General features: G+C 42.6%; 1 protein-coding gene and 1 long non-coding RNA gene across 4 annotated transcripts in view; both read right to left on the reverse strand.

The window, feature by feature from the left end:
• TPD52L1 (TPD52 like 1) overlaps positions 1-4,325 on the reverse strand; it is a 59,347-nt gene extending 55,022 nt beyond the window's left edge. For all 3 annotated transcript variants that reach the window (XM_064447362.1, XM_064447361.1, XM_064447360.1), the window contains exon 1: positions 4,222-4,325. In XM_064447362.1, coding sequence (XP_064303432.1) covers positions 4,222-4,240 — 19 coding nt within the window. In that variant the 5' untranslated portion in view covers positions 4,241-4,325. The remainder of the gene's footprint in view (positions 1-4,221) is intronic.
• Positions 4,326-5,174: 849 nt separating this feature from the next.
• Positions 5,175-9,876, reverse strand: LOC135312870 (uncharacterized). Its single transcript, XR_010372487.1, has 4 exons — positions 9,575-9,876; positions 8,483-8,586; positions 6,385-6,432; positions 5,175-5,406 (listed from the first exon to the last, which is right to left on the reverse strand). It is a non-coding gene; the product is annotated as an uncharacterized LOC135312870 (long non-coding RNA).
• Between the last annotated feature and the right edge of the window lie 11,837 nt (positions 9,877-21,713).

Below are 21,713 nucleotides of genomic sequence, written 5' to 3' on the forward strand. Positions count from 1 at the left end.
CAAAGGCTGACTACAGTCTTTCTAAACCCAAATTTCAGGATTATGCTAAAACAAGCTACTGAACAATATCTAAATTTCTAAATACAGCCACACAGAACATACTTCAACCCATCTGCAATCATCTGCCAAGCTTATGCCACACCCTTGACCTTCAGGCGCCACAAGGCCTAAGCAAAGCACCTCAAAAGTTCCACGCATTTCTGTCCTGTACTGGAAAAGTCAGCAAGGCACATCAGAACATCGTCAGCAGACTCATCTTTCCACTAATGCACTTGAGAACAGAGACTGAGAGCAGGCTCAGACTATACTTGGGCTGCCTCAAAGTAGGAGTCATACCAGCAGTCCTGTGAAAATAAAAAGATACAGGAGAAAAAATAGAGCAAGAATTTAAAAATGTGTTTTAGAGTTTGATGTGTTTCGTTTTGCGTGTTCTGCATTTTATATCTTCATGGTTGTAAAACTGGCAAAATTACACTGCCTCATAGGACTGGCCCTAGATTTTAGAGGAGGCATCTCTCTCCTGCCTCTTTTCCAAATCTCACTATATTCTACTCTCAGTTCTCATGTGTAGCATGAGACCATTCAACTTTTCTCAGCCTCAGCAAACTGAATTTCGTCCTGTGACAAATGTCACCAAGCTGAAAGCAGTACAGGTTCAGAAGGGTAAACCAGAAGCACTGCATTTGATTTCAGACATTTATTTGCTTAAAATCCAATATACCCGATAACTTATTCCATGCATACATTTTCTCTCCTTTTAGTATAAAAAGGATGAAAGAGGAATTATCTTGAGCTCTGGGCACTCCTGTTAAATATTTAAAAAGCCTATTATAAATTACAACCCTACCATTTTCACTTGACCTCATCTTCATGTGATCTTATTAACACAGCAGCTGAGACTTCCATCATGCAGTCAAATATGCAGGTTATCACTGGCTGGTTCAATTACTCCTGACCCTTTGCGCGGTCCTCTCTCCTGCTTTCCAAATCTCCAGTGTGAAAAGTCACATGGGTTGTTCAGATGAGAGACAGATGAAGACATCCACGGCATTGTCATTATCAGAGGACATTCACAGTTTTAAACTAGAAAGCAGGACTACTCAGGTCAGCCACTTAATCTGGACCTAGAGCAGAATGCGTATAATGGGAGGCAAATACACAGTTCTGATTTGCCTGTCTTTCAGAGAGAAACATTGCTCTTCAGACTTCCCAACTTTTCACTTTAAAAACGACTGACAGACATAGGACAGAAAACAAAGATGCTCTTATGGAATTTTTAGCACCTAGCGTAAGTATTGCTGGTGTGTTCCTGGGATCAGCTAGCTCTGGGACCATTAAGAAGAAAAAAGTGACCAAAGATAAAAGCACCCAGAGGCTTAAAGGCACAATCTATGTAAAGTACAATTTATGATTTTTATTACACATATTAATTTGTTTACACTGAACAGTTATTTCTTTAGAAAATATTTGAAAGTTAATTGCTATTATTCTCTGTCTGGTAGACTATCTCATCTAATCAGCATGAATGCTGCAAGGAATATTCAATATACCTAAGTATAACAGTAATTCCGTTTCAGACCATGAAATCTCCCTACTGCTTTAAGGTCAACATCAGAGCATTTAACTTTTGCAGATTTTGGGTCATGGACATATGTTATGTTGTGCCTTCAATCGCACAGAAACTCCTGATGTTAGCTGTGACCTCTATGCAGTACCTTGGTACAGTTACGCGTAATACCTTTTTTTGTCAACAGCTGCATTAAGATTTATAAAGTTGATTCATGCTGCTATGTAAAAATACTGACAAAAATTCCTTTTGTGCTCTGAAGAAATCTACATTTTATACTTGTATTTCTTGAAAATGAAATTGATCTACTTAGGCATAGCCTCCCTTCAGGACAATATAAAATGGCACAAACACCACAATTATGTAGAAAAGTCCTTTTGAAGAAAATCTTTAGTGTTAAATATGAGGAATTCAACAGTGCTTTCAAATGTATAGCTTTTACTCCCAGCAGAGCACCCTGGAACAAACCATTCAGGATTCTTTCCTCTGTGGGCATCTAAAGGTTCCTTAGAAGCAATTTGTCAACTCATTAAAATGTATATGTGTTTCTCCCTCTGCTTAAGCAGATACCTGAAGTGGGTTTTTTCCCCAAGCAAATTTGCTATTGTTTTGTTAGTAACCTCCTATAACTATGTTCTGCAAATTGCATAGTGGGATTGAAAACTTCAGATTTCGGGCCAGTGCTTAGATATACTTAATTGAATCCAACGGCATTAGACATGTACACGTTAAATTCTTTTTGCCAGCAAGGCTCCGTAACTGCAGTAGCAGGCACTGAACTAAGCCTAGAAGGAAAGAGGGACGTTTTGGAACAAAAGCTTGCTGGCATGCAAACACCTACCACACAGATCTTAGCTTGTACCGCTAGGGTATCAAAGAAAGGTATTTTTTAAGTAATGACAGGCTGTTCTGAGAAACTATAGAAATAAAACATACAGGTGAGAAACAAAAGAAAAAAAGTAACTTAAGAACTGAGTACAGCCTTGAAAAGTCCCATATTTCTCTGTCACCTAAGTTCAAGATTGAAAAAAAAAAAACAAAACCCAAAGAAAAAGCTCCTGAGCTCCTGCATTGCATGCAGAAAAATGAAGGACAAAGCATCCCAAATTAGATAAAATTAAGCAATACAAAATGCTTTTATATTGTCTCACTAGCCAATGGACATTCATCCAGAAGAACTGTAAGACCTCTGGCAGTAATAGAGTTGCCACCAAGAACACGTTAGCAAAACATATTTATTGGCTCAGTAATTGCTCATCTTACTAGTCAGGGAATGTAAAAAATTCACATGCACATATACCGCTATCTGGCTAATTAGAATCAGATACTGTTTTCCATCAGTTCTACAAAACAAGAAACGATCAAATCCTTTACCAAATGAAGTTCCTGTTTAAAGCACAGGAGCTCCCACCATAGTATTTGTACAGATGTACCTGGAAAATTAGTTTAAATAACAGTCTTACGCTATAGTCTTAATACTGACTTATAAAACCTCAGGAACTGAGCCACAGATCTATTTATTTTGCCAGTCAGCTTCAGCCACGTATCCACTAGGACACCACGTACACCTTGCTTTTGCCGGAAAGGCTTTCTCCTTCACAAGCACCATGAACTCAAATTTCCTAATGTACTCCTTTACGTGCAACCGTGTTTGCAATCAGCATTTACCTCTTTTATGTGTATTTGTTTAGGACAGTTTTTAACTCTTCTGGAAGGCGATCTTGTCAGTTAATTTCAATGAGCATATGTCTCCCCCTTACCCCACCTCCCTATTTTATAGATGACACGAAGTGGTGCCCAAACATTCTTGCTTTCCCAGAAATATTTGTACCACCTGCTTAGGACTGTTGACTTCAGGACGTGCGTGGCGAAGTCATAAGGTTCTTCAGAAAAGATAAGCAAGACCGTAAAGATGATCAAGATCTGCGTACGCTAAATACCTCTGGTTGGCCCAAACATCATCTAAACCTTGCATGAAAAGTTTCTTCCGTTCTTTGGAAGCCAATTAACTTTACCCAGAGAGAGAAGAATAGCTCACTTAATCGTAACTGCTGCAAGAGAAAAAGAAAGCGTTCGCTTTAATGGAAGCCGTGCAGGCGAAACCGCAGAAACGCTTCGGCACGTCCCGCTTTAAGCCGGTCTCGGCGGAGAGCTCAGCCGTAAGCCGGGCCGCCGCTGCTGGAGGCGCCCCGGAGCTCCCCGGCCGCCCCGCGGCGCCGTCCCGAGGGCACCGCTCAGCCGCCGGGCGGGAGCCGGCACCGCTCAGCCGCAGCCCACGAGAACTCCGCACCCTCGCCGAGATCAACTTCACGCAAAGTTACGATCCGGCTCCGGGACCGCGAAGCGCCCGGGAGCGGCAGGCGGAGAAAGCGGGCGCCGCCACCCCCACCGGCACTCAGCGGAGGACAGCCGAGGGGCGCCCGGGGCTCCGCGAGCCGGCCGGGCTCTGCCGCGCTCCGCGGAGGCCCGCGGGGCCGCGACCGCCAGCGCGGTGCCGGGGAGCCCCTCACGGGCACCCCGAGCGACGCTGCTTTCACCGGCCGCCTCGCCGGGGGGTCGGGTGGCCCCCCGGGCCCCGGCTCCCCCTCAGGCTCTCCTCGCCGTCCCCGGGACGAGCGGCCCACGCCCGAGGGCTCCATCCCGACGCGACTCACCCTGTGCCTGCGGCTCCATGGCGCGGGGGCTCCCGCCGTCCGCCGCCGACCCGCGGCTCCCGAGCGCTGACAGCCGGCGCCAGGCGGCCACGGCCGCCGCTCCCCTCCCCTCCCCTCCCCCGCGCCGCGGGGCCCGGGCGGCGCCACCTGCCGGGCAGCGCGGGCAGCGCCGCCGCCGCGCACCGGTGCCCGCCCCAGGGCCGGCCCTGCCGGGGGGCGGGCGGCGGTACCCCCGCCGCCACGGCCGCTCTGCGTGCGGGGCGTGGGGGATGACCGCGAAGGAGAACGCCCTTTCACCACCCTTCGCCTGCCCGGCCGCCGCCTGCTGGCTCTCCTGCTTCTTTTGTTGTAAAAATCTAAATACTGGACTCAGAGGCAAGAGTACAAAGCTTCCAGCTGAAGGGTCAAAAGTAGCAGTGGTCGGAGGTGTTACCTCCCCGCAGAAGACCCCAGTGTCCCAAGGACAAACCTCGTGTCGGCGACCCTCTCCCATAGCCCAGTGGTGCCTGTGCCCCCCGCCCAGGCCAGCCCTCAGCCCTGAAGCTGTCCCCAGCCAGCACCCGGCCTGGCGGTTCTTCGCCATCCTTTGCCATGTCATGGCCGTTCCCCACCGAGGACAGGCACCTGGGCCGACGCCCCAGGGGAAGCGGGGAGCCCCAGGGGGCCGGCGGCACCACGCTCCCCGCCGCAGCAAACAGGCGCACCCCGTGTCACAGTGGCAGGGTGAAGCGGTCGGTGCCTGAAGGGAGCGGGTGTTCGGCCCACCTGAGTTCCCATGGGTTTCAAGTAGTATCTTCTATGTCAGAAGCACGGGAGTACATTCAAGGGAATGCTGACAGTCCCTATGCTGTCGTGGATATTTAGCAGCTTACGTAAAAATGAATTTTTTCCCATTACCTAGGTCTGTATCCTACAAGCCACTGGAAGCTGGGGTGACAATATGTAGCTAACAGTGCAGTGCAGGTTTAGTCTACATTTTGCTCATACCAACATAACTTCCATGCTTTGTTACCAGTCCGTGTTAACTTCACTTGTGGAAGGATTCAGGATACTTATTTTAGCAATGCTGCATTTGCCATGGCTGATCATCCATATATTCGTCAGTCAAACACCATGTCTAATTTGTGTATATGATGCTACCGAATGCCTTCTGGGACACGCTGAGGATGCAGAGCTTCTCAAGGCCTGTAATATTAAAGATAACAAAGCAAGAGAGTACAGTCAGCTGGAGGAAGTCTTGGTATTCGTTTGTGAAGCTATACAAAGAGGTAATACTTTTGTTGAAGAAAAACAAATCCCACAGGAAATTATTATGCAGTAAGGTTAAAGAAAAATAATATTTACAGGTAGAAAATAAGTTCTTTTCCATAAAATATTGTAGAACATAGCAGTGTCAAATTCACTTATTTCTCAACTTTGCTTTTCTAACAAATCAGAAAACTAAGACTAAGGCAGCCTTAATTTGTATACATCTAATAATGTTTTGCTTTAAAATACACATGCTGGTGATTTTGAATTTGGATTACTGTAAAACATGAATTATGATAATTTTTTTTCTAAGCAAGCTTCTCTTCATTGTGATCCGACAGCTCCTTAGGCTGGAATTTACCGCTTGCGAAAGCAGAACAGAGGTTGTCAGAAGAATGAATTCCTGTACTCGTATCATTTCAAATAAAGAGACATCCCACCATGACAAGATCTGAGCTCAGAGATGCCATCAACTTCTACATGAAAAACCCAAACCCAACTCCAGCTACAAATGCATGAAAAAGCTGAGAAATTTCTCTCAACCTGTGAAATTATCAGTAATTAGAACCATGTGCTTTTCTGAAAATATAGACAGAGGTTTTTAAAGCAGTCTAAGGAGTTTCTGTGAAACATAATGAAAACTGAACACCCAACACTGTTTTTGCAGAAGCATAATTAAAAATCCTACCGGGTCATATGCTGTTCACATTGCTGAACAACAGAAAAAATTATTAAATTTTTAGATGCTGTATTTGATTTATTCTTGACATTTGTATATATTACTTATTTTTCCACACCAGAAATTCATTCTACTGTAAAGAAAACCCACGCAGTGTTTTACTTAACAAGAATTGGCAATCAACAAAAACTAGTTCTACATTCAAGAGATCCACAAATATCTTTAGGTAAACAAACCTATAATCTTTATGAGATCCATAGTAATATGTTCATCTCAGCTTCTTACTGGAAAAGAAATTACAGAAAAAGAAACCAGTCATTTACAGATTAATACTCTCCTGTAACATACAGTTAGGAAATCATTATTTAAAGGTAAATCTGGTTATAAAATTAATATCCCATTGAAATTATTTCATTTAATTGTAAAGTAACGGATTCATTTTCTACCTACAATACAGTAGGACCTATTTTCATATTGTTCACATATACCACTGATTTGGTGAGATTCCTCAATGAATTTGCTTTGTGAGAGAATTTGTTCCACTTTTCTGTCTGAAGACATTGACATAATTCAGGCTTTGTTTTCTGTTTTGAACGGTCTTGATCAAATCGTAGCAGCTTAGTTGTTGCTCGATGTCGTGGTTTAGCCCCAGTCGGAACCAAGCCCCACGCAGCTGCTCTCTCACTCCCCCCAGTGGGATGAGGGAGAGAATCAAAAGAGTAAAAGTCAGAAAACTCATGGGTTGAGATAAAGACAGTTTAATAGGTAAAGCAAAAGCCACATGCAAAAGAAAACACAGAATTAATTCACTCCTTCCCATGGGCAGGCAGGAGTTCAGCCATCTCCAGGAAAGCTGGGCTCCATCACGTGTAATGGTTACTTGGGAAGACAAATGCCATCACCCCAAACACACCCCCCACTTCCTTCTTCCTCCCCCAGCTGTATATGCCGAGCATGATGTCACATGGTGTGGGATACCCCTTTGGTCAGTGGGGGTCAGCTGTCCTGGCTGTGCCCCCTCCCAGCTCCTTGTGCACCCGGCAAAGCATGGGGAGCTGAAAAGTCCTAGACTAGTGTAAGCACTACTTAGCAACAACTAAAACATCTCCACATTATCAACGCTGTTTTCAGCACAAATCCAAAACACAGCCCCATACTAGCCACTACGAAGAAAATCAACTCTATCCCAGCTGAAACCAGGACACCTGAGAAAGGTCATTGTCTCTCCCATCATACTGGAATTAGAGTTGTTTTTTGTTTTTTTTAAGAGGTAAGGTAGAATAAAACAAAAGCCAAATTATTAAATTTTTTAAATACTTATGTGTTTCTGTACACTTCACGTTACACCATTTTCACAATACAATAGTAAAAGGCATCAAATACATTTATTATGTTTATGGCATTACACTGGCTGGTTTTTATCCTCCAACCCAAAAGTGACACCATTCAATCTAGTGTCAGCCTTCAGTGGATCTCCCTGGGCGTGCATTTTGCCGACAGAGATTAAGGCATGATGTGGAGTATCCTAAACTCGTATTAAATTTCCATGGAAAATAACAGGGAAAAACTGTACTGAATAAGTCACACAAGTGCACACTGTCTAAGAACCATGAAATACCAGTGGAAATTGTTTGTCCTTCAGGCTGAATGATTGTTTAGTAGTGTAAACTGCAGCATATGCATACATGCATTTTGTAAGAGAAATGGCAGGCCTCAGTGAGCACAACATTGTAGCTGGGATAAAAAGTTAGATCCCCCAGCAATGGGCAGCTTAAAACTTTCGAGTAATACACCATGCATGGAAAGGCCATCCATTCTTTTGCTTCATTAAAAGGTTGGAAAACCACACTGTCATGTGTTCAGACCGGACATTACAGTTTATTTCCTTCCATTCAGAAGTCCTTGAGTTCTTTGCTAAATGCTCTGTGCTAAACGGGCAGTTCTTGGCGTGTTGTGGGTCCCAATTTTTGAATGACATAATGAAAATAGAATACGTTCAATATTATTTCAGAGTTTTTTCCTTAGCCTTTAGTAAGTTCTTTTGATTTTCATCTCTTATTCTATGTGTACTTAATGTTTAGGTCAATCTTGCAATTTAAAATTACAAAGTGTGAAATGTCAGTGTTACTACAGCATGCAACAGAGAGGAAATGTTACTTGCATTGTAGGTTTTATAGACAGGGACTTCAGCTTGGTCTGCAGTTTCACACAGTGGGGTTCTGGCTTTATGGGTCGAAAGGTACTAGAACAATACATAACAATATAAAAAATAACGCTAAGCTAAACTATACAGTTATATTGTTGAAGAACAATATTATGCGCACTAGACCTTACCTCTTAACAGTAAGCAACACTTTTAACTCGATTTTCCTCTGGTGCTTGTGTAGGATGAAATGTGTGGCTCTGCCTAAAGCATCCCAAAAACCCATGAAGGAAGTCTGTAGAGGGAATATGTTAAATATGAGAATTTCACCCGCTTCAAAGAAAGCTGAATTTAATGCATTTATTGAAAGTTGCACATATTTTCTTCTAAGGCTCCGTACTCATATGACGTAGGTTAGATAAAGGAAAAGACGTTACCTTGTCTCATGGTTTTAGCTGGGATAGAGTTGATATTCTTCCCCATAGCTTGCACAGTGCTGTGTTTTGGACTTGGTATGAAAATAACGTTGATAACACACCAATGTTTTAATTGTTGCTGGGTAGTGCTTGTACTAGTCAAGGACATGTCTAGCTTCCCGTGCTCTGCCGGGTGCACAAGGAGCCGGGAGGGGAGGGGGCACAGCTAAGAGAGCGGATCCAAACTGGGCAAAGGGATATTCCATATCATGTAATGTCATGCCCAGTGTGTTAACTGGGAGGAGCTGGGGGGCGGGGGGGAGGGGGGGCAGGCAGCAATCACGGCTTGGGGACCGGCAGCGTCAGTTGGTGGATGGTGAGGGGTTGTATCACTTGTGGGTTTTTTTTCCTTTTTATTATATCATCATCATCATTATTATTATTATCATAATCATTATTATTATCATTACTATTTTAATTATTAAACTGTTCTTATCTCAACCCATGAGTTTTCTTGCTTTTGCTCTCCTGATTCTCTCCCCCATCTCACAGGGGCTAGTAATTTAGATATAAGGTCTATCAACAAAGCTGTAACACTCTTTGCAGTTCAATATTATCCATGTCCGCCTTGTCCAGCCTAGCTTTCAGTTCATCTGTCCACCTGCACTTTGCTGCAACATTTAAGTCAAGACATTTTCTTCCTTTCTCTGAAATATGAAGCTGTTATTACACAAGGGATAAAGTAACAGATTTATCTCCACCATTTGCTATCTACTATATACACACGTATGTCCATACAAGCTCCTGTAATACTTTCCAACTCTATATTGACATTGATAGATATTGATATGAGTGAAGACATATTACCTGCCAGGTGAGCTTTGGGAACATGGGGATGTCACCATTGGGGATGTCTATACTGGCACTAGGATATCCAATATTAAATTCTTGGAAGCACAGAATGTTCCCAGGTCCTTCTGTCTCCCTCCCGCACATGGGTCTCAGATATAGCCTGAAGGCTGTAAAAGACATTTTTCTCTCATGCATTCTGAAGATATGTGAACCCAAGACAGCTGTACTGGGTCGGAGGAAAGACGCAGATGAAAGATCCCCTTAGCACAATAGCTATTTGTGCTGGTTTTGGCTGAGAAGGGGTTAATTCTCCTCACTGTGGGGGTCGGCTACCTTTCCAGCGTCCCGTGCTCTGCCGCGTGGCGGGGGGGGGGGCTGGGAGGGGCAGGGCCATGGTGGGGGCGGCTGACCCCGACTGGCCAATGGCAGGTTCATTCCATACCACGTGACACCATGACCAGTATATTAAGGGGGGGCAGTGGCGGCTCGGGAGCGGCGCGGCGTCGGGTCGGCGGGCGGTGAGCGGGCGTGGCGCGCGCGGTTTGTTCCGGCGGTTCGTTCCCCCCCCCTCCCCCGGGGCTTTGCGCCTCTCGTTGTTCTCCTTTACATTGCATTTCTGTTGTTGTTTCTTTTAATTTTAATTATTAAACTGTTCTTATCCCAACCCACGAGCGTTACCCTTCTGATTCTCTCCCCCATCTACCGGTGGGGAGTGAGCGAGCGGCTGTGTGGGGCTGAGCTGCCGCTAAACCACGACACTATTTAAAACCATGCTTTCCCCCTTACACTTCCCGGCCTCCAACCGTTTCTAATTCAGGGACGTGAATCTCAGTGGATGTCTCTTCCATGAACATATTTGGCCTCCATGGGCCCACAAATTTTAGAGCTCTCTAAGAGGCATACTATGGCAGAGAGCTCCACAGATTAATAACCTGGTAGTTGAGGTCCTTGTTTCTTTTGAAGCTGGCTCCCACTACGTTCACTTGAACTGAAAAGTCCAATATATTTTTACTGACCATGGAAAAAAAATATTCTGTCTGATATTCTTCAGTACATAGAAGACACTATGAATGTGATTTAATTGAAGAGTTTGTTGAAAGACCTTGGTATGGGTGTAATTGGACTTAACGACCCCCTAAAACCACTCCTGTTAGAAAAAAATCAGACTTTTCACCTTTGGGAAAAGAGTGACAGTGGTTTTGGAAAGTCAAGTTAGTCTCAAACACCTTTTTCCATGATTTCTTGGAAGTTCTGCTGCAAAACCTCTTGATAACTCTTGGTCATCATCTTCATGACCCTTCACTGGGAGAAGCTGATTAATGCTGGAAGAGTGAGCTGAGTAACTGCCTTCCTTGAGTGCCCTTTCCTGAAATACATTGTAAAGCGCAACTACATTAAAAGAAATGAAAACACAGTTAGGTAGGGGCAGCATCTTCCACTTACAGCTGTAAGAAAACATATTTCACAGTCCCACCAGCTGTTTAAAGCAGCAACAGGACTGAGTTTATGTAAATACCTGTTTGGTATGAACCTTCTTACAGAAAAATACCAAAATAAATATAAACAATCAAAGTGTGCTCCATTTATGAATGTCATTTTAAATTTGTAAGTTCAGATGAACAAGCGGCTACCTTAAACACACTTTAGTTACTCTATCGCTAAAAAAAAATAAGAAAAAATTCAGATCCCCCCAAAAAAGTAAGGAACTCAGCCAGTCAGTCAGTTACTTTTCCTCACATTCTTTTAAGTTCTTATAATTTGCTTGTTGCAAATGTCCAAAGGCACTAAAATAACCTGCCTTTAAAAATGTATGCCAAATTAAAAGAAAAATCGTAATTTTTTAATCTAGCACATAGAAATATTTCATTCTGCAGATGCTGCCTACTGAGTTATCTTAAAAATCTGTTTGTAGTAAAACTTTAATCTTGGTATATTCTTAGGCTGTGCCTTTGGTTATACATTTCTCTTTTCAACACTGTTCTAGTTTAATAGTTTATATCACTGGTAAATCTCTAAAAGATTAGATATTCATGAGGTATGACTGAAATCTTGAGTAGCAGAGTACAGGTCTTTTCTATATATTTAACCATGTCAGGTACCAATTACAGAACCAAAACATTTTCCATTTTGGGAGTGAAAAACAGAGAAGAGAAAACCATAACTGTGGTTCTTTGAGATACTGTGTCTGGATGTCATATGCTGAAGGGACACATGCTTTTGTCAGGGGAGCCTGACATCTTTGAAAGAGCCAGACTTTTGGGACCATACTCACACAGTATAAATTCATGTGCAACACTAGTGAGGGGAATAACGTCATCCTTCCATTTCTTTGCTAACTTGTGGCCTCAAATTAAGGATGACTTTGAAAGAGACTTGCTGGAGAATGAACTGCAGGATCTCTGCACACTTAAAATCTTTCTTCAGTTTATATTTGTCTAGCCAGTCCTTCCACTCAGTTCTTTAACTGTATATTCATATCAAGAAATGTTTCCTTCTCCCAGTATATGGAGCTACTAGAACCATAGGCACAGCAAGTAACATTCACTTCAGCCTGCTTTAGATGACAGACCCAACAGGGCTTTTCCATGTGGCGCACGGGACTGCGAAGGCTTAGTTCCCGCTTACCACCAAGGCATGCTGGCTCACTGTAAAGAGAATGAGTCTGTGACAAAACAGATGGGGCTGGAAATGTAGAGAGTTAAAATTCACCGTTCAACAGAGCTGTGGTACAGGGTGGCCAAAGAGAATACTATTTTAGAAAAATGGGGATGAATTTAAAGACACGTATTTCAAAAGGGTAGGGGAGGAGGTTATGAAATGAATTTTAGTGAGCTAGATTAGGCAAGGTCTTGAAAATTGCTAGCTCATTGCCATGAGGGTTAGAAGAAATTAAGGAACAATTGTAACTGTTCTAATTTGTGTTTTCAATTCTATCTGTATTTGCATGCCCCAAATGACCCTCGGAGTGCATGCACAGCCCAGCCATTGTGGCTCTGCAAATATTTTGAACTACTTAACAAAAAACATAAATAACTTCTCCAAAGTTGGGGGTCTTCCCACACTCTATTGTCAGATGATTTCCTATTTCACCTCAGGATCGCAGAATAAAATATATTTACAATGCCTCTTTTGAATGATATGTTCATTTTAGAAATGGGAAACTGCAGCCTAGGGAAACTAAGTAATGTCATCATGGTCACAGTGAAAGGCGGCACAAAGCAGTCTCTTAACACTATTCACTGGTCAAACCTTGTTATTTTCAGGGGTGGGTAGGTGCCATGGGCGAAACAGTCTCAACTCAGAGAATTTCAGTTAATTTAATGTACTTAGCATAAACTTTTAATTACTTTTAATTACCAAATTGGATATTGAGAAAAAAAAAGTCCATGAAGATAACTAGACAAACACTTAGGGAAACACATTTCCTTCTCTTTCCCCAGACTCAGCTTCAGTCCAACATCACACTCAGCCCCCTTCGTGAGGCAATGGGTGGTGCAGGAGATTGGGGTCAGTGCATAATAGTTTCTTTTTTGCTACTGGTTGCTTCTTAGTCTCTTCCTCCAATTCTCCTTGCTTCTTACTTGTTTCTGCTGCTCCAGCATGGGTTCTTCCAGAGGCTGCATCTCCTTGGGGGTGCCCACACTCTGGTGTGAGTTACCCACAGCTGCAGCCCCTTAGGGGATTCCCTGCCCTTGCATAGGTCGCCTGTGGGGTGTCCTTGCCCCAGCATGGCTCACCCATGGCTGCAGTCCCTCAGAGCCATATCTCCTCCAGCACAGAGTTTCTCCTCCCAAGAGTGCCTCTCCAATAGTGTGTCCAACAAAGCTCCCTTCCACAAGTCCTCTCCTGTGCCTCCTACCCCTAATGATTCCACCCTTTCTTGTATGCCTTTGAGTAGAGGCACCATGTGCTCCTCTGACTGATACTCTGGCATGTGGTGGGGGTGTTTACATCAGTGCCAACCCACTACAGTAACTAAGTATTCATTCATACAACCACACAACCATAGGACAGCCCGTGTTGGAAGGGACCTCAGAATATCATCTTGTCTAGCCTTTCATGGGAAAGTGATCCTAGACTAGATTACCTGGCAGCCTATCCAATCGCATCTTTAAAACTTTCAGCGATGGGGACTCTTACCACATTCCTGGGGAGGTTGTTCCAGTGATTAACTGCTCTCACTGTAAAAAAAATTCTTTCTTATATCAAGTTGAAACCTCTCCTAAAACCTCTCTCCTCTTCCTTTCTCAGTAACCAAGGAAATCATGTGTAGCAGAAGACAGGGCTGGGGCTGAGGGCAGTGGAAGTAAGAAGCACTACATTATTTTTCTCATATTGGTGTGTTTACTTTGTGACAGTATTTTGCTTTACATGTGTTGCTGATTCATAAGATTCTATTAAGAGAACACAATTCTGCGAAATAGAATTTTCTTATTGGTCCAGCTGTGATGGGTGCACTTGACCCCTTAACCAAACTAGCAGTGGTTTCATACAGTCTTCTAAGGAGGAAAAGGCCTGAGTTCTAGCCAGGCCAAGATCTCCTCTAGTTTCAATCCATTCCCTGAAAACCCACAAAGGACCAGAGTGACACAGTGAGCATTGATGTGTATAAACTTGGAACACTGATCATGCGATTAACACATGAATAGCAGGTGGCTTTTCCAAGATTCATTTATCAAGGAACAAAGAAGGTTGTGGGTACAAAGAGTCTCATGCCCACCTTTCCATCACATGTGATTTGAGCCAACCACTTTATTCCATAAATGTGACAGCCTAAGTTGAGCCTTCTTTGAGCTCTCCCTGCTAGGCAGTGTGACTGCATGGCAATAATCTCCCATTGAGCTGGGACACTTCTCCAGGTTGCCTCAAGGCAGAGGGACCTTTTACCAATGGCAGATCCTTGGATAAGTCCAATTTGAGCTCTCCCTGAATTGCAGATGGACTGCACGCCAGGTAACTCTTCCCTTGAGCAGGGATGCCTCTCAAGGATTGAGAATCCTTACCTGAGACTAAGAAATCCTTCCTTGCCCAAGGTGGAGAGATCCCTTACTCACGACAGATCCTTGGTAAGTGACTGATAGCATTCTGAATTGATGTTAATGAAACATTATTATTCCATGTAGCTACTCAATCATTATAAACTTTCTATAGGTAATTCCATTAGACATAAACCGCTGTCCAAGTCTGAGACTAAGATGGGACCTAGCTGCCCCTAGACTCCATAAGGAGTTTAGAAAGCAAGGGGATCCACTCTGAACCTCGTGACTCAATGGGAGGGTCTTCCTTACTCTTTGTGTCTCCAGTCTCTGTGTGAATCATTCTAACTTGATTCTAACTCAATTTTCCTTTGTATGTTTCTTCCATGCAGTAATTAATAAGGTGAACCTTGCTATCAGACTTATTGAGCCTTGGCAAACCCCTGTTAAACTTCATTAAAGTCCATTAAATTCATTGAACTCTGTCAAATTATTCTTTTACCTCAATAAAACATACTGCTGCATATGTCTTTTGAGTGAGATGCATTCCACTCATTCATGACACTAGCAGATGTTCTTAAGGTTTCTTCCGGACTGTAACAATGCGTGAGCTGTACCAGGAACACGCCAAATCATATGGAGTGCATTCTATGTGTTTATTTTACCTTCATGTGAGCCATAGCACCTGGAACTGGATGTCATGCCAGGCCTGCAGCAGAAGACAGTTCTAGCCAATAAAAAGGCCTGGGGAGGTTGCTCTTTAGTGATTTAATCTGACTTCGAAATCTTACATTTCCACTTTTATAAGCAGATTTTCACGATTTTTCTAATGGTTCTGAAACTACTTTCCAAATTATGTTAATGATCTGACAATAAAGTATTTGGATAGTTTTTCTTTTTTTCCTACTATGAAGTATTTTTCCTCCATCTGTAACTAAGAGAATGTAAGAATGAAGATAAAAACCTTGTGTGTTTTTTTAAGTTATGTTTCAATGCTTAGCATTGTATGAAACATGCTCTCTGATGGAATCATGTGCAGAAAATTATTTTCTTCGTATGAATATGAATTAAAAATGTCTGTGTGATTCTTCCACAGCTCAGTTTTGCTTCAAACATCATGACTTTCTCCTAACAGGGATCTGTGGAACTGAACCTCGTATCAGCTGCCTGGCATTGATCACTGTGCTCCTAATCTCAGGAGAAATTTAGCAGCTGGTCCCAACTATAAATGCTGCATAGAGAATCTGGATTAAGGTCTTTATCTGATGTCAACTGACATCTCTATTATAACCAATAAAGTTCTGATTAGCCACTGAGGTAGTCTTTGATAAATACATAACGTGACAGTCGGTGACAGAATATTATGACAACTCACAGAGAGCATTTAGATTATTTAGAAGTGCAATAAATACTTTTTTCCATTGCTAAACAGATTTCTGTCTGTCATATCAATAGAAAGTGCCTCTTCCCCTCCCTCTCAGCCTTTTTCCCAGTTTGTCTGGGATGAAAAGGGATAACGTAAGGTGAACGATGGAAGCTGAGCAAGCGGGAAGGCAGACCAGACAGTTCACCAGAATCCAGTAAAACAGGGAGAGAGAATATAAAGGTAGGCTCAGGCTAGAATTTACAGATTAAGTGATTGCATAAGTGAATTGTAGACTTCATTTGTAATTTTAGGCCAGGAAACTGGGAAGTTTATTGTAATATGTTGCTGAAATATGTTGTTCTGAAATACACCAGAAGCCTGGGAGATTTTTGGGAATAAAACCCAAGGCTCACAAAAGCTAACTGTCATTTTTGCCAGCAGGTACCAAAGTGCCTACAACTCGTTAGAAAATAGAAGCTCAGGAGTCTTCCAGGGCTGTGGAAAATTGTATTAAAAACATTTATACTGATATGAATGGAGAGCCAGTGTGAATGCATGAGAGCAAACTACCAACAGGAGAAGGGCTATGGGATGTGTTGCTGACACCCACAGGTGGCAGATCTGAAATGGAGACAATGACTAAATCCCGGGGACTCACAGAGGGTGGACAAGATAGAGAGATAAACCACAGTAATTTTCTGAAAGATGTGATAAGAGACATCCAAATCAGCATGCTCCTAAGAAAAACTCAGGAAGTGTGAGGAGGGGCTCCAAACCTGATGCCCCTTGTCTCCCATGTCATTGCAAGCAATCAGGCTGCCTGGACATAGCGCCTTAGTGCCTCAATGCTCAGCAGACTGCTTACACACATCCTGGTGTCTGTGGATATCACAGTGTGATGGACTGAAATCAGACTATTTTAATATAAATTGATCTTTCTTTCCTGTGAGGTGTTGCTATGTTGTTGCTACAGCATCGAGTCTTTATTTCCTGCAGGGCAATTCCATAGTCGTTATGCTTTTAGGACTTTCTAAAGGATATGTAGAAACCCAGCATTTCTAGTCATGGGTTCCTGCCATGCTGACACAGAGCTCTAGAGTGGTTCAGATGAACTGCAGCCGCAAGAGCTGAGTTCAATCCTTTATGATATCTTTCTGCACCAGGTGGCGTACAACTAAACTTAGGTGTCTAAATGTAGAAAGGCAACTAAGATGCCTAAATATGCACATGTAGAACCATTTTAGGTGTCCCAGAACACCTGAGATATACCCACATGAGGTGGCATATGGGAGATCTGTGAAGTGGCGTCTTGGGACACGCAGGATACCCTAGGATATCTAAAATACTACTAGACATTTAACTTTAAGCACTTGAGTTATTCTGCATGGAAAGCATGCAGTTACCTACAGACAAACATCTAGCATCACCTGGGAGTTCCCAGAGAGTCTGAGATGCCTCAGTAGAGCAGAGAGGTGCAGCAGAGCCCTGATGTCAGGCCATTGCTACTTGGGAGCAGCAGCTCCAGGCCAGGTGAGATTCCTTGCAAGACCTGAAGTGAAACGGCAGAGCCTGTTTTCAGCCAACTGAATCCTGCTCTGTGCAGCTAGATGTGAGCTAAAGGTCTGTAGAAGAGTCACTGTTAAGATGTACTTAACGCCATGTTGTGTTTGGATAAGTGGTGCATATTCGCCAAGTCTGCGTGCTTGTGCATCCACCCCTGCTACAATCACCTCATTTCTTTTAAGGGACATTCTTGCCACCTTGTGTAAGCTGTGAGTGTCCTGGTTTGCAAGTCAGGTTGTGACTAGGCTTTTGTTCAGACCAGAAATTAACTTCATAAAGTGAATTTATACCCTCAAAGCTTCCTGCCTCCCCAAGAGCACAGCAAATAGCTTTCCACAGAAGTGGTGGCATAGACACGTCTACTGACACAATTCTACTACACCCATGAGAAATGAAACACTGGACAATCAGTTTAACTCACGCAGACAAAAACTTTGTACAAGGACATTGACCCGAGGATAAGGAAGCACACTTAGCCCCAGCCTGCACCTTGTAATAGTCCCACAAGTCTCTGTAAGTTCCCCCCCAAAATGTTGGCAGAGGGACGCCTCCCCACCAACTGCCCTCTGTGAAACCTAAAGTATAATTTCTGATTCATGGGCCCATCAGCTGGCTTTTCTTGATCATGTGGTCTGTCTTTGGAATCCCTTTGGAGCTCCTCTGTGTTGTCCCCACACACATGTTGTTTGTTGACATCTTGTTTGGGTTCTCCATTTTTGCAGACAGTGTTGCCTGTGTTCCACAGCACCACACAAAGCCCATAGGCTGCCTCAGTTATAGTGCAAGCATCAGGTATTTATACCCAGGGATAAGATCCCTCCTGAACCTCCAGGCTGAACAGTCCCAGCCTTCTCAGCCTTTCCTCAAATAACAATTTCTCAGTCATATTCATGCCCATTGCTGGACTTGCTCCAATATGCCCATGTTTGCCCAGCACTGGACCCGGCACTCGAGGTGTGGCCTCACCAGGGCTGATTAGAGGGGGGTGATCACCCCACCTTGACCTGCTGGCACCGCTCTGCCTCACGCAGCCCAGTGTGCTGCTAGTAACTGGCCTCCAGCTGGGCTTCGTGCTGCTGATCACGGCTCTTTGAGCCCTGTAGTTCGGACAGTTTTCAGTCCACCTCTCTGTCCATTTATCTAGTTATGTGCCAGTCCTGCTGTACAACTTTCAGTTTTGACAGATACTGAAAAATGATGCTTTATTAATTAAGTCAGCTTGGTGATTCTATATCATGGCAATTAAAATTTTTATGGGTCAAAACCAATCTCTGATACAGGTAAAATAATCATGACAGATCCAATGCAATTTAATTTTAACTCAGCAGAACTGATACAGTTACTTTTGTCTTCTTAGAATGTTTGCTTTACATCCAAAAGGTAAGAAGTTATCCTAAAAGCAAGGATAGAATTTATTTTTCACATGTAGCTCAGAAGTGGAATTCTTGATTGGGACTGTTGAGACTCCTTTTTGGATTATAAAGCATTCATCTATGTATGTAGGCACTGGGAAGCTGGTACACAAGCTATTGCTGAGAAGCATTTAATTCAACCTCTTAAAGGAGTTCTTTCTTTGAACTGCTCTTGATAGTGATGGAAGGCCTAGCACATTTAATTATTGCTGTGTTGCTGGATGTAATGCCCATTTCTGGGCCTTAAATCCTACATCTCCAGACTGAAGTGAAAGTGCATCCTGCCATGTGACTGAACCAACCTGACAACATTCCTGCCTGTTTATTATCTAGGTCACCAAAAGAAAAATGTAATTCTTTAACAAATAACTGTAACTAACAGGAAGAAATGGATTATATATAAACTCAATTTTGTGTCTTTACGTATGCATTCATTTAGCATCATGATGCAAAGATATGAATCACACTTCACTGAAAGATTAGTTTTTCAAAAATTTTCCAAAAATTTTCCAACTTATACAAAACACTTGAGACTGATTCTTGTGAAGAATGGAAAAAAATGTAACATTTCTTTAAGAAGGGTTTAGAGTAGGAAGGATGCCTCTGCAGAATCAATTGTAGAATCAGCTAACATCAGAATAAAGTTTCATTATTTTTGCTCTTTAAAGAAAAGTGAATAAGGAAGAACCGTCAGCAATCCGTCACGGTGAGCACAGGGCATTCAGAGAACTGGGTGCCCAGTCAGAGTGAGTTCAGCCTCCCTAAGAGCACAATCAATGACTGAAAATAGAATGGGTCTAGAACTGAGTCCCGTGCCCTCAAAATCCCAACTACCATAAACCAAATCACCTGATACTGCTTGTTATCTGCTCTTGCAGCATCGCTATTTTAAAAAATATTTTCTCTTCCATGTCAGGCACAGCCATTTGCAATTTCAGAACCTCTCTTCTCTTTTTAGAAGGTGGCTGCTCTATGGCTGTTTGTTCTTCTTCAACATTGTTTTAGCGTGGTAAGGGTACACATACAAGGAGGCCAAATAACATCAAATGAGTATTCAAATTCTGGTTAACCGACAGCTTACCTGTGAAACATACCACTAATTTGGGATGCCAGTACTCTGGGATAAAAGGTAGCTTGCTTATTGAAAAAGTGCCGCAAATTCTGATTTCATCTTTTGCTTAATCATGAACGGTTAGAAACAGAGCAAGGCTCTAGCCGTTCCTCATTTTTCACCTGATATATAAATACAATTAAATCACAGACTACATATTCCTTTTTAACATGTCTGTGTACTTCTGCATTTTTCTTAAAGCAAGTTCCACTTCTTAAGCCGTGATTTGATCCATGCGATAAAGTGACATCCCTGCTCACTCCTTTTGTGTTGCAAATTGTAAATTCAGGGACAGTCAAGGTGACATAAGGATCAAGCTGAAGGATGTGCGATCCATAGAGCTGACTCCTTTCAAAGGCCTGAAATTAAACACTCCATTACTCAGAGTATGCCTACAAAAACTTTCCAAGGCAGGCATCTGCAGCAACCCTTCCTCTTCCCCACTAAGTGCTGCATTTTGGAGGATGACAGCAGACTGCTGCTATCAATCATGCTGTTACAATGAGTGACTGAGGTCTGTACAAGGGAATTATACAAAAGCATTTTTGAAGGCTTTGTAAAATTCAGCATCTCTCCCTGTCTCTGGCCCCAGTGTTCTTTGAAAGGTGTCTGTCTGTCTGTCTTGTATGACACTTTGAAAGAGGCACCCTTACATATTTTGGTCTTGATTAAGCATTAAGGAGTGCCGTTTTATTTTTGTATATGTATTTGGGATTCTAGTATCTAACACTGGGACAAACTGAGAGAGCGTTTTTGTGTACTTCTGCCTACCGCTGGAATCACTGGCCTTTCTCTGAGCGCATTCTCCTTTCCTGACACTGGACAAGCTACCGCAGTCTAGTCTATCCAGTATTTAAAAAAAAAATAAATTAAAAAATTGAAGTATTTTTCTGCATGTAACTTCCAAAAATTCAGTCAAGATCTCACAAAAGGCCCTTCAAAGTTTCATGCCCCTTTCTGGAAGTCCAAGAGATACATGAAAAGTGTAACATTACAAGCTATGGATGTAGGAAGATGCTGAGGATCCTGGCTTTCAAGGAGCCTACTTGAGTCTGCAGATGCTCTCTACTTCCCATTATCAGTTAACACTGATTTCAAACAAGCAGTAGAGAATTAAGTCTTCATCTGTTACTGAAATATTGTGCTTATGTGACTGAAGAGTAGATTTAAAGAAAGGAATTTAAACTATAAGAGTAATAATTTTCTGATTAGCTGATTTTATCTCCTGCACCCACAGCAAAATGGGGATATTTTCAGCATCAGATATTTCTCCTCAAATAAACATGAGGAATCAATCCAAATAAATGCTTTGAGTTATTCAGTGATAGCAGGAAAATTACTTTTCACTGTAACGTAAGGATATTCTGTTCACTGTTACTCAGGTTGGTTTGCTGCTCTTTTAATTCCTGCTTGGCACAAATTATCTCCGTTTCCTTCTCAGAGATCAGCTCATCTGCCTGTCTCTTCTTTCTCTTTACTTGTGTGATCTCATCCACTAAAGTCTGTTTCTCATTAAAATAAATATTTGAGCGACGAAGAAGGTTATTTTAATGCGAGCAAGGTTTTCTCTTTTTTTTTTTGTAGAACAAAAAGGTCCTCCTTTATCCTTATTTGACAAGCACACAGTGACAAAATTGCAAACATTTATGTAACAATCAACCGGGATAATTATAGATCATTTTATCCCACAGGTAGGTCAATTATTTCTTTAATCAACTTATGCATA

The sequence above is a fragment of the Phalacrocorax carbo genome, chromosome 3 (genome assembly GCF_963921805.1).
Source record: "Phalacrocorax carbo chromosome 3, bPhaCar2.1, whole genome shotgun sequence".
Taxonomy (NCBI): Eukaryota; Metazoa; Chordata; class Aves; order Suliformes; family Phalacrocoracidae; genus Phalacrocorax; species Phalacrocorax carbo.